Consider the following 12414-nt stretch of genomic DNA (forward strand, 5'->3'; position numbering starts at 1 on the left):
TATCTGTTATGAAAGTTGTTGTGGAATATTTTGCTCATTTCCTCAGCAACATATTAATTTACTGTGTGTCAGGCACAGTCTTTACCCTTCTGGAGCTTATATTCTAGGAGGGAAGAAAGATTTTAAACGCGTGACTTACAGTTATTTAATCAGGATCCCAATAAGTACTATGAAGGGAAAGAATAGAGGATTCGGACAGCATACATTAGGGAGCTTGGCTGTTTTGGGGTTTTAGGAAGTCTTTCCTAAGGGAGAAATATTTAAGCCACAACCTAAAGTCGTAGTAGGCATTATCTAGATGAACAGCTGGTATAAAAGCCTGAATTGGGAAGAAGCATGGCATCTTTGAGGAATTAAAAAGGCAGGGTTGGGGGTGGGAACATGGTATGCCTGGTGTGTAGATTAGTCTGAGATAAGATTAGAGAGATAGAGGTGGGACTATGAGGCCACACAGGGCCATACAGGCATGGTAAGGATTTTAGATGTCATCTAAGTAGAGTGAGTAGCTATTTAAAATAGGGTTTTAGAGGCCCCTAGGTGGCTCAGTCGGTTAAGCGTCTGCCTTCGGCTCAGGTCATAATCCCAGAGTCCTGGAATTGAGTCCCACATTGGGCTCCCTGCTCAGCGGAGAGCCTGCTTCTCCCTCTCCCTCTGCTGCTCCCCCTGCTGTGCTCTCTCCCTCTCCTTCTCTCGCTGTCTCTCCTACTCGTCAAATAAATAAAATCTTTCTAAAAAATAAAATAGGGTTGGGTGCCTGGGTGGCTCAGTTGGTTCAGCGACTGCCTTCGGCTCAGGTCATGATCCTGGAGTCCCGGGATTGAGTCCCACATCGGGCTCCCTGCTCAGCGGGGAGTCTGCTTCTCTCTCTGACCCTCTTCCCTCTTGTGCTATCTCTCATTCTGTCTCTCTCAAATAAATAAATAAAATCTTAAAAAATAAATAAATAAATAAATAAAATAGGGTTTTACATACATGAGGAACATGGTCATATTTGTTTTAAAATGATTACTCTGGCTACAGTGTGGAAAGAGATTAGAAGGGAAGCAAGAAAAGAGATGGGGCAACTAGTTAGAAACAGTGTAGGGAGGATGTTGGCGTGGACTTGGTTGGTGCTAGTGGAAAGGGACAGATGGAGAAAGAAAATCATCAGACTGCATAAGGGTACGGGGAAGACACATGAAACTCAGTTTTCTGTGTAAGCTACTGTTTGAATAGTGGTTACATCCATGAGATAAGGACCATGTTTGTAGGGGGAATATTGTGTGATCAATTTTGGCCATGTTAGGTTTGTGGTATATATGTGAGACACTGACATGGAGATACTGAGTAGGCAGTTGGATATGTGGAAATGTAACTTAAATTTAGGTATGGCCAGGTCTAGGTTTTATGTTTTAGATGAAGTCTTCCAAATACAAAACATATCATGGTATATTGAAAGTATGGAATCAAGAGGAAGTAAGTGCCAAGTGCCTTATGAGAAATCTTGACAGACACAAATAGATGCTCTGGCACATGTTGTCTCCACAAAGTGATGGTTCTTTTACAACAACTTGATTTCAAGAACTGAGGTTACATTCCTGGATTTTGACAAAAATATGTTTTGCCCTGTTTTTGTTGATATAGATTGATCGTACTAAAAAACCAGCAGTCAAATTGCCTGAAGATCATAGGATAAAATCTGAAAATAAAGATCACGAGCAACAGTCTCCTCAGGATGGAAAAGTTGTTCCTGATCGTTCCACAAAGCCAGTATTTCCCCCTGCAACTGCCATGTTAACAGATGAAGAAAAAGCTCGTATTCATGCAGAAACCGCTCTTCTAATGGAGAAAAACAGACAAGAAAAAGAACTTCGAGAAAGGCAGCAAGAAGAACAGAAAGAGAAACTGAGGAGAGAGGAACAAGAACAAAAAGCCAGAAAGAAACAAGAAGCTGAAGAAAATGAAATCACAGAAAAGCAACAGAACGCAAAAGAAGAAATGGAAAAGAGAGAAAGTGAACAGGCCAAGAAAGAAGATAAAGAAACTTCAGCAAAGAGAGGCAGAGAAATAACAGGAGTAAAAAGACAAAGTAAAAGTGAACATGAAACTACCGATGCCAAGAAATCTGCAGAAGATAGGGGCAAGAGGTGTCCCACCCCAGAACTGCAGAAGAAGGCAGTGGGAGATGTGCCCCATGCCTCTGTGGCAGGAGATTCAAATTCAGGCAAGGTAAGCAGAAACAAACAGTACAAACTGCCAAGTAAGTGAAATAAATCATTAGATAAAAAGACACCAGGGGCATTCCATAAATAGGACAGACCTTTCAAGTAATTTTCTAGTGGGTGATAGATTTGTACTGATCCATCTACATTTGCTTGCCTACTCTCCTTTGGTTGACTGGGAATGGGATTGCTTTTTTGTCTATGAAATGCAATATATTTTTAGCAATTGAGATAACTAACCCACATTCTTCATTTTTATATGGGATGTATGATCAGTGTGGAGGAGTTAGGTGCCAAGTATGTATATGATAGAGCTTGTATCTGCTTAGGATATGTCCAAACTCAGTGATATCTAAATGGCCCAACATTTCTCTTTGTGTATAGTGATTTTTGTGGTCATGTCTATGTCATTTTGTTTGTTGCTTCATCTAATCAATAATATTGGCAATAATCCCATTAACGTTGCCTTTTTCTGCCCTTGGCTACTCCCCAAAATTCTGGGAATCAATTTTTATTGTTATTCTTTAACCAAATGATGTCATATGTGCTTTTTATTTTTTCTTCCTGTTTTATACAATTAACAGTGCCTTTCCCTTTTGAACAAATAAGTTCTTATAATAGCAGGAACAGTTACAGCCCTTTTTACATACATGTAAATGGAAATACATTTTTGGTAGTGTGAAAATGACTTCGGATAGAAGGCAAAATACCATCTTTACAGAGGGTCAACCTTTATAACTTCTGAAACAGCAGTTCAGGCTTAGACCAAAATTAACAATTCATATTAATGGCACACTTACCCAGGGAACATTTACCTAGTAACCTTAGCTATCAAAAATAAAGCTCTCTGGGCACCTGGGTGGCTCAGTCGGTTGAGAGTCCAACTCTTGGTTTCGGCTCAGGTCATGATCTCTGGGTGATGAGATTCAGTCCCACATTGGGCTCTGTGCTGGGCATGGAGCCTGCATGAGATTCTCTCTCTCCCTCTCCCTCAGCCCCTACCCCACCCCACTCACATTTGTGCTTGCTCTCAAAAAAAATATATACTTATATATATGTATATCTCCTACAAAAGCCTTCTAAACACCTAAAGTTAGAGAAATGAAGCCATTGTACTAAAATGCTCTCACTTTATTCATGGGAGACTCGGAATTGTTGAGCTATTACATTTAAATATTATTCATTGAGTAGCAATTACACACCAAGTATTTTTCCTACATTATCTTATCCTTCTAATGATAAGTCCATGAAGTATTCAGTTTACAAATAAAGTTAAAGCTTGGAGGTTTGCCTAAGAGCCCATATGCAGTAAGATTCCAAAGCCACTTCCTTTCTATCTTGCTTCACTTAGAGGCAGACAGTCATAAGAACTGAAAGCATTCATGTTTCTGGGGTCTTTTAATATAGGTGCCAAATACAAATCTAAATAGCCCTACAAATCTAGCCTTGAGATTATCACATTAGTCTTTGATGTTTCTTATAATATGTAACACATTGAAAAAAAGTTAATATATATATATATTACATATTGTATGCTCTTTTAAAAGTAGGCAAAATATGTAATTTATTCTGGAATTTTATTAAAATTGTCACAAATACTTAGTTTTTACTTTACTGTAGTTATTTTTTAAATAAACTATAAAATTAAAGTGGATTTTTAAAGGAACCTATGATAGATTTTAAGAGGATTTAAAATGGATTTTGTACTTTTGAATATTGTTCTTTACGAACATCCCATAATCTCTTCATTCTCTTCAATATGTTCATTTTGGGAAAACATGACCACTTTGAAGGCAACCAGATCATGTGAGATTACAATGAAAGGACTGTTCAGAGGAGGTCATGGTGAATATACTCCGATGACCAGCAACTTATACTTAGCCATGTATCATGAATCTGTCCACAGCGATTGGCACACTTCCCTCTCCCAACACCATTGATTCATCAGTTTCTTTTCTTCTTTACCTTTAGTGTTAGGAAATCCCACATGGGCTCTATCACCTTTAATTAAAAATATCTACTTTGACAATAAAACTGAATAAACTTTTCAGAGGTTCCTTTTTTTTTCCTCCTTTTATATTTTCAGTCTGATGGATTTACTTGTATTAGCTAGTGATTGACAGGCAAGTTTATATTGGAGGACAGTTAAAGTTTTCTTTCACTTCTGAAATTTTAATAATTTTACAGCTTGTTAAGATTAAAGGACAACCAGAAAGTGGAATTCTAAAGACTGGAACTTTTAGAGAGAATACAGAAGACACTGAAAGAAATAAAGTAAGTAGTAGTTCATTGGGTAGGGAAAACACATGGATTACAACTACGTGGATGTCTTTACCATGTCATCATCCTTCATCTTAAGATCTGCTTTCTGAGGAAATCTTTGCTATCTTCCATAGCTGTGTTTTTGTTTGTTTTTACATGACTGAGCCATTTATATGCTAAAAGAAGTAGATGTTTTTCTTCCTGTTTAAAGTACAATAGTATATTCTACTCATTATATGAAATTAGAAAATACCTAGGCCTTACTACGTGATCCAGCAATTCTACTTCTAGGTATATACCCCAAAAAATTGAAAGGGTCTGGAAGAGATATTTACACACCTGTGTTCATAGCACTATTATTCACAATAGCCTAAGAGCCAAAAGATGGAAGCAACCCAAATATCCATCCACAGATGAATAAATAAATAAATGTGGTATATACATATAATGGTGTATTATTCAGCCTTTTTAAAAAGGAAGGAAATTTGTGACACATGCTACAATGTAGATGAATCTTCAGAACATTTTGCAAGTGAAATTAGCCAGTCACAAAGAGACAAATACTGTGTGATTCCATTTATATAGGGTGGTTGCCAGGTGGATGGGGGAAGTGGAGAGTTGTTTAAAATGGGTGCAGAGTTTCAGTTTTGCAAGATGAAGAGATTTCTTGAAATTGGTTGCACAACACTGCAAATATGCTTAGTATCACTAAGCTATATATTTAAAAATGGTTAAGATGACAAATTTTGTTTTATGTGTACTTCATCACAATTTTTGAAATATTTAGATCTTATAAGACATCTTTGCCTTTGTTTTTATTTGAGTTTTATTGAGGTATAATTTGCATACCATAAAATCCACCCATTTTTAGTTTACAGTTCAGTGATTTCAGTTCAGAGTTGTGAAACAACTATTAACTCAGTCCAGTTTTAGAAAATTTTCATCATAGTGCCCAATTATATTCACTCCTTGTTTTTATCCTAAAGCCACAGGCAACCATGATCTACTCTGTCTCCATAGCTAGGTCTCTTCTGGGCATATCATTTAAATGTAGTGGTGTGTGTGTGTCTGTGTGTGTGTGTGTGTGTGTGTGTGTGTGTGTTTACATATATATATATATATATATATGGTCTTTTGCATTTGTCTTTAGTATAATTTTTTGAGATTCATCCATATTGTAATGTGTATCAGTAGTTTATTCCTTTGTATTTGCTGAATAGTATTCCCTTATGCGGATATACCACATTATTCATTCACCAGTTAATGGATATTTGGATTGCTTCCACTTCTTTTGGGCTATTATGAATAATGCTGCTGTGAACATTTGCATACAAATCTTTGTGTGGAAATAGGTTTTCATTTCTTTTGGATTGATACCTAGCAGTGAAATTGTCTTTGTGTTTTTGTTTTTTTAAGGAAACTTTAAAAACCACCATCATAATGGGCTTGTGCATACATACATTTCTCTTACCCTTGCTGGAAATATTTGGACTTTGAGACCACGTATGGTTTTCATTTTTAAATTTGATTTTAAAAATATTAAGGGCAACCAACACAAGGCTCTTTGGTTTTTTGGACAGGTAGCTTAAGTCTATATATGGCACAATTTAATTGATTTTTTTTTTTTTTTTTTTTAACCAGGCTCGAGAGCCTTTGACAAGAGCACGAAGTGAAGAAATGGGGAGGATCGTACCAGGACTGCCTTCAGGCTGGGCCAAGGTAAAACTCAAAATTAGCACATAAATAAATAACATGGTCATGTGTCCTTATTTAAAAAGCCTTTTTTTGTTTTGTTTTTTTCTAGAACTTTTCTAATGCGTTCTGTTTCTTCATTATTGAGGACGTAGCTCATTTCCCTAATTACAGCGGGGTTAGATTTCTCAATATATTCATTCTGAGATTCTGGCTACAATATATGAGCATTTCTGGCATTGTCATTTAGAAACAGTTTATTTAATACCTAAAGTTCTTTGGAAGTTTTATTATAGAAGTGATTATTACCATCTTATCAAATTATTTTAACCCAAAAGTAAATTTAGCAGTGGAATACTTCTGAGTGACTTTTTTTGTTTGTAATGGTCATTGTTTTTGACCTGTTTTGTTTTTTTGTTTCTTTTCCATCTAAGTTTCTTGACCCAATTACTGGAACTTTTCGTTATTATCATTCACCCACCAACACTGTTCATATGTATCCACCGGAAATGACTCCTTCATCTGCACCTCCTTCCACCCCTCCAACTCATAAAGCCAAGCCACAGATTCCTGCTGAGCGGGATAGGGAACCGTCCAAACTGAAGCGCTCCTACTCCTCCCCAGATATAACCCAGGCCATTCAAGAGGAAGAGAAGAGGAAGCCAACAGTAACTCCAACAGTTAATCGGGAAAACAAGTAAGTTTATTCTAACTCTTAAAACTAGAAAAATCTGTTATATTTGAAAACTTCTACTCTAAACATACAAGTTTATTAATACCAGGGAGTCAGAAATTTCTGAGGATGGCTGTATCAGCCATTGTTATTTAGCACAGAAAAAAATGAATGGATTAAATTCCTTGGTTTTTATCCCAAGTGCTAACTTAAATATATCAGGGAAGATTATTATAATAAGTGTTAATGTAGATATAAAAGAATATACATTATTATATTTTAGGGTAGCATGGTATAGACTACCTAGAAGTTTTTCATAAATCTCCATGGTTCCTAAATTTCTCTTTAAGGACCATAATCTATAGGATTGTTGAGTTTATCTTGTTGCAGCTCTCAAATTCCAAACTTTTTTTTTTTTAACTTCACCTGTACTGTGGAAGCAAACTTAAATAGTATTAAAATAATAGGTATTGTGTGTATCAGCTCCTAATCCTTACTCTGCTCTGTTTTTCTTCATTGCATTTCTGCTATTCACAAGTAGTGAATGATCAGTAGGTTCAATTATTTTTCCCAAACCAACATCTCATTTAGATGTATTCCTGGTGTGATCCCTCCAATGCTCCTGACTTAATGATTGATAGGATTATGAGGAGATAATTGTCAAATCTACTTATCACTTCTAATCTTTACTTTTAGGGGGAGGGGTATAGATGGAAGTACAAATAAATGGGTTTATATTAGGGCTAACTATTAAAACTGGTAAGATTTAATTCCTTCTTGAATCATCATTCTTATTAAAGTTTAATTTGAAGACTTGAAGTTTTTGAAAACAATCACACATGCAGTTTATGTATTTTTATATGTGTTCAACAGAGGAGTACATGAATGCATACACCAGAGCACATGTAAAGAAAAGCTGATTGAAACAGTTTAATCTGTTCTTAATATTCCTTTCAGGGGTGGAAGTGTGCTTAGGATCAATAATAAAAGAAATATCAGTTAAGATTTTTCTTAATGCTATATAGCAGTTCTAGAAGCTCTGCATATAAGTCAAATACACTAAGTAACAGAAGTCTTAAAGACATTCTCTAGTCCAGTGCTGTTCAGTATGGTAATGGTTATTTAGAATTGTAGCAAATGTAACTAAGGAGCTGCATTTTTAATTTAAAATTTAATTAGCTACCTGTGGCCAGTGGCTACCACATTTGTCAGCACACCTCTGTGTTTCAGGTAATAGTACCCAAATAATCCCTGCCTCTTTTGATATCTATTCCACATAATAAGCTTTTTATTCTTTGGCATTCTGGTTGAGCTCAACATTTGGTAATGCTAAACTTCCTAGGATTATTTAAAGGAATTTGAAAGAGCCTTCTCTACCAGAAGACTACCTGTTCATGAGAAGCCAGGGAATCTATCTCAAGGTGTAAGAACCATAGACCCAAATAAGAGGTTAAAGATACTTGTTACGGGGCGCCTGGGTGGCTCAGTCATTAAGCGTCTGCCTTTGGCTCAGGTCATGATCCCAGGGCCCTGGGATCGAGCCCCGTGTTGGGCTCCCTGCTCTGCAGGAAGCCTGTTCTCCCTCTCCCACTCCCCCTGCTTGTGTTCCCTCTTTCACTCTGTCAAAAAAAATAAAATCTTATTTAAAAAAAAAAAAAATACTTGTTTCTTGGGAGGGTCACAGAATATAACCGGAGTTACCTAGATAATAAATGTCTTGTAAAACCCAGTACCTTATGACTTATTAACTATTTACAAGATTACTGTGTCCTCTGGTACCAGTACTGGAGTTTGCTACCATTTGTAGTATGAACCTTAATTTTAGATGCTATGCATTTTAAGACATGGTGTACATTTTTTCTTCCTCAGGCCCACATGCTACCCTAAAGCTGAGATCACTAGGCTTTCTGCTTCTCAGATTCGGAACCTCAATCCTGTTTTTGGAGGATCTGGACCAGCTCTCACTGGACTTCGTAATTTAGGAAATACTTGTTATATGAACTCAATACTGCAGTGCCTATGTAATGCTCCACATTTGGCTGATTATTTCAACCGAAACTGTTACCAGGATGATATTAACAGGTAAAGAAATTTCATACTTGTTACAATATAGTATTAAAAGGTTGATCTAACCACACTTCCTTACCACCCAGCTCCAGAGAAGTCACATGACGAAGGGGGAAAAAAATATCTTTATTCTCAAGAGAAATTTGAGAAAAGCCTTCTCTGGTAAAGGACAGACAGGAGAGGAGCAGTGCAAGAGGGCAGAACCTCAGTCATCAGCTAGAGCCTGTTGAGGAGGAGGAGGAAGAGGTGGTGCAGGGTTCGCAGCCCAAAAGAAGCAAGTTGGCAGGGTATAATCAAAGTAAGATTCAGATGAGGATTTGGTAATAAACCTGTGAATAAATAAATACTTTACTGTTGGGTTACAGTATGTGAAGAATTTAATATTGACCTCAAGAACCCACTGTACCTTGACTTTCAAAAACTTGGTTTTTTCATAACTTTATTTGCAAAGGTCAAATTTGTTGGGGCATAAAGGTGAAGTGGCTGAAGAATTCGGCATAATTATGAAAGCCCTGTGGACGGGACAGTATAGGTATATCAGCCCCAAAGACTTCAAAATCACCATTGGGAAGATCAATGACCAGTTTGCAGGATATAGCCAGCAGGATTCACAAGAACTGCTTCTGTTCCTAATGGATGGTCTCCATGAAGATCTAAATAAAGTAAGAAATTTGATTTTTCTAAGTTGTAAAGGCTCTTTAGGGTGCTCAACACTGTAATTTTTATAGCAATTTAAAATTATAGTTGGTGATTGTTCATTGCTAGTTTTCAAAGCTAGTGACTTTGTACTAGGCAGGGAACTATAAAACATATATCTGATAGGTCTAATATTTTAAAAGAAATACATAATTTATATTTGCTTACTAAAATGGTAGGTTGTATTGTGAGAAATTTTAAATATTGAAATAGTTGTTAGAGATAACTGTGACCACATGTATGTGAAAGTAAATTTAAACACAAATTTTATAAAAGATTAGCTGTAGACCACCTGAACATCTTATTATTTATATATTTTGTATATATCATTTTTATTTTTTTTCTAAAATAAGAATTACCACATGTAACCAGAGGATTCATGTGAATAGTTACTGAGGCATGTATCTCTTAGTTAACCTTTGTTGTTACCACTGAACATACATACACACACATACACACACGTGTATAAATACGTATTTTGTGTGTATGTGTATGTGACTATATATAAAGTATATGTGTGTATCCATCCATGAGCCTAGGACAACGAATTCTGTCTAGTTGTAGCCCTAATTCCCAGATATCCTCTTTTCAAAAGCAAAATTTTCAACATAAAGTTAATAAAATACATGTTTATTTAAATTCTTAATTCCAGTTAATATTAGTTTCAGGTATACAATCTAGTGACTTCCATACATCACCCGGTGCTCATCATGCCAAATGCACTCCTTAATCTCCATCCCTTAAGAAAATGTATTTTGTTAATTTCTGTTTAATAATACAAGTCCTACGAGGCACCTGGGTGGCTCAGTTGGTTAAGCATTCGACTCTTGGTTTCGACTCAGGTCACAATTTCGTGGTTGTGGGATTGAGCCCCACACTGGGCTCTGTGCTCAGTGCAGGGGCTGCTTCAGATTCTCTCTCCCTGTCTTTCACACTCTCTCTCTCTCAATTAAGTAAAATCTTTAATAAATTAATTAAAATAAGTCACAGCCTTCGGATAAAGTAGGGTTGGGGGGGAGGATTTTTGGCTAGAATTTTTTTGTAGTACTTAATGAGATTAGAACTCCTTCATGAAAGGAAGCAGAAGTGTTTCTAAATCTACAAAGTGTATGCCATATATTCTTTCAATTTTATATTTGAATTTCGACTTTGAGATATTAATATAAATTTTAATATTAATCTTATTTCCAGGCTGATAATCGGAAGAGACATAAAGAAGAAAATAATGATCACCTTGATGACTTTAAAGCTGCAGAACATGCTTGGCAGAAACACAAGCAGCTCAATGAATCTATTATTGTTGCACTTTTTCAGGGTCAGTTCAAATCCACGGTACAGTGCCTCACCTGTCACAAAAAGTCTAGGACATTTGAGGCCTTCATGTACTTGTCTCTACCCTTAGCTTCTACAAGTAAATGTACATTACAGGTAAGCTCAAAGGAAAATGATTTGTTGAATAAAAGTTGTTTATGCATACAAACATATACTTTATTCAGTAACTTCTGCTCTTCACCCCTATGAACGTTTTATAGGTAAAATTCCCACATTTTGTTTTAATTATATCTGTGTATATTAGAAAAATTTAAAGATTTTTTTAAAGTTTTCCTTTTTAAAAGATATTTTCCTGTTAAATATTCTTTCAGAATTAAATGTTTTTTAAAGCTTGCACTTTGAAGTTTGAAAATTGTATAGTGATTTTAACTTAGGTTCACTTTTATAAGAATTTGCTCTACCTGGGGATCAAATAGCCTGTTTTCCTCACAACAGTGTAATTTAGCTAGCTTGTTGATACCTTTGTGTTCGCTTCCTTGAGAATGTCCTTTCTTCCAGCAAGACTTCCAGAGGCACTGGGTAGAGCGCAGACATGCAGGACTGCTTCCCTCCGCCCCTGGCAGCGCTCACCAACACACTGCACTCTTGTTACTGTCGGCTCTCCCCTCTGGGTGCCCCACTAGGTCATAAACTTTAGGAGAGGACTCTTCTTCTAGTTCACTGTTGTATCCCTCATGCCCAGCAGAATAACTTCTTGAGTAGATGCCTAGTGATACTGATGAGTAACTACTACTTGTTTTTGCCTCCAGGATTGCCTTAGATTATTTTCCAAAGAAGAGAAGCTCACAGATAACAATCGGTTTTACTGTAGTCACTGCAGAACTCGACGGGATTCTTTAAAAAAGATAGAAATCTGGAAGTTGCCACCTGTGCTTTTAGTGCATCTGAAACGGTAAAGGAAACAAATTTTTCTACAATAGTAGATGAAGGAATTCTAAGTCCTTCATTTTATAAGTCATTTTGTTGTACTGCCTGCTAAAGATGCATTACAAAGGAAGATTATCTCAGGGAAATAAGGCAGAAATGAGAGACTCCTTACTTAGTGTTTGCAATAACAGAACAAAATGATAACATGACTCTTTCATGTAATTTAATCTTCAAAAAAATGAAATTATTGCATTTCAAATATAGAATTTTACATCATTATAAAACATCAAATGAAAATGTATTTATACAGTAGAACAGAAATGATTAGCCAATAAAATTTATCAAACAGTAAACTAAAAGAATCCTGTGCTGAAGATGAAATATAGAATGTTTTTTAAAGATTTATTTTAGAGTGAGTATGCACATGCAGAGGCAAAGTCTGAGAAGGTTGAGAGTCTCAAACAGACTCTGTGCTGAGCACAGAGCCCAACACAGCGCTCGACCTCACGACCTGAGATCACGACCTGAGCTGAAATGAAGAGTCGGGCACTTAACCAACTGTGCCACCCAGGCACTCCTGAAATAGAGGTTTTTAAAATGTAGTCTTAAAGATGTTAAGGATGC

General features: G+C 36.3%; 2 protein-coding genes across 3 annotated transcripts in view; one reads left to right on the plus strand and one right to left on the minus strand.

Moving 5' to 3' along the window:
• USP8 (ubiquitin specific peptidase 8) overlaps window positions 1-12414 on the plus strand; it is a 73074-nt gene that overhangs the window by 56229 nt on the left and 4431 nt on the right. For both annotated transcript variants that reach the window (XM_027570861.2, XM_027570860.2), the window contains exons 11-18: window positions 1624-2208; window positions 4389-4475; window positions 6105-6182; window positions 6590-6852; window positions 8698-8910; window positions 9347-9557; window positions 10783-11019; window positions 11673-11815. In XM_027570861.2, coding sequence (XP_027426662.2) covers window positions 1624-2208; window positions 4389-4475; window positions 6105-6182; window positions 6590-6852; window positions 8698-8910; window positions 9347-9557; window positions 10783-11019; window positions 11673-11815 — 1817 coding nt within the window. The remainder of the gene's footprint in view (window positions 1-1623; window positions 2209-4388; window positions 4476-6104; window positions 6183-6589; window positions 6853-8697; window positions 8911-9346; window positions 9558-10782; window positions 11020-11672; window positions 11816-12414) is intronic.
• USP50 (ubiquitin specific peptidase 50) overlaps window positions 9412-12414 on the minus strand; it is a 40802-nt gene continuing 37799 nt past the window's right edge. Inside the window, exon 8 of the mRNA XM_027570863.2 lies at window positions 9412-9548. The gene's annotated coding sequence lies outside the window, so the exon portion shown is untranslated. The remainder of the gene's footprint in view (window positions 9549-12414) is intronic.

This window comes from Zalophus californianus, chromosome 6, assembly GCF_009762305.2.
Source record: "Zalophus californianus isolate mZalCal1 chromosome 6, mZalCal1.pri.v2, whole genome shotgun sequence".
NCBI lineage: Eukaryota > Metazoa > Chordata > Mammalia > Carnivora > Otariidae > Zalophus > Zalophus californianus.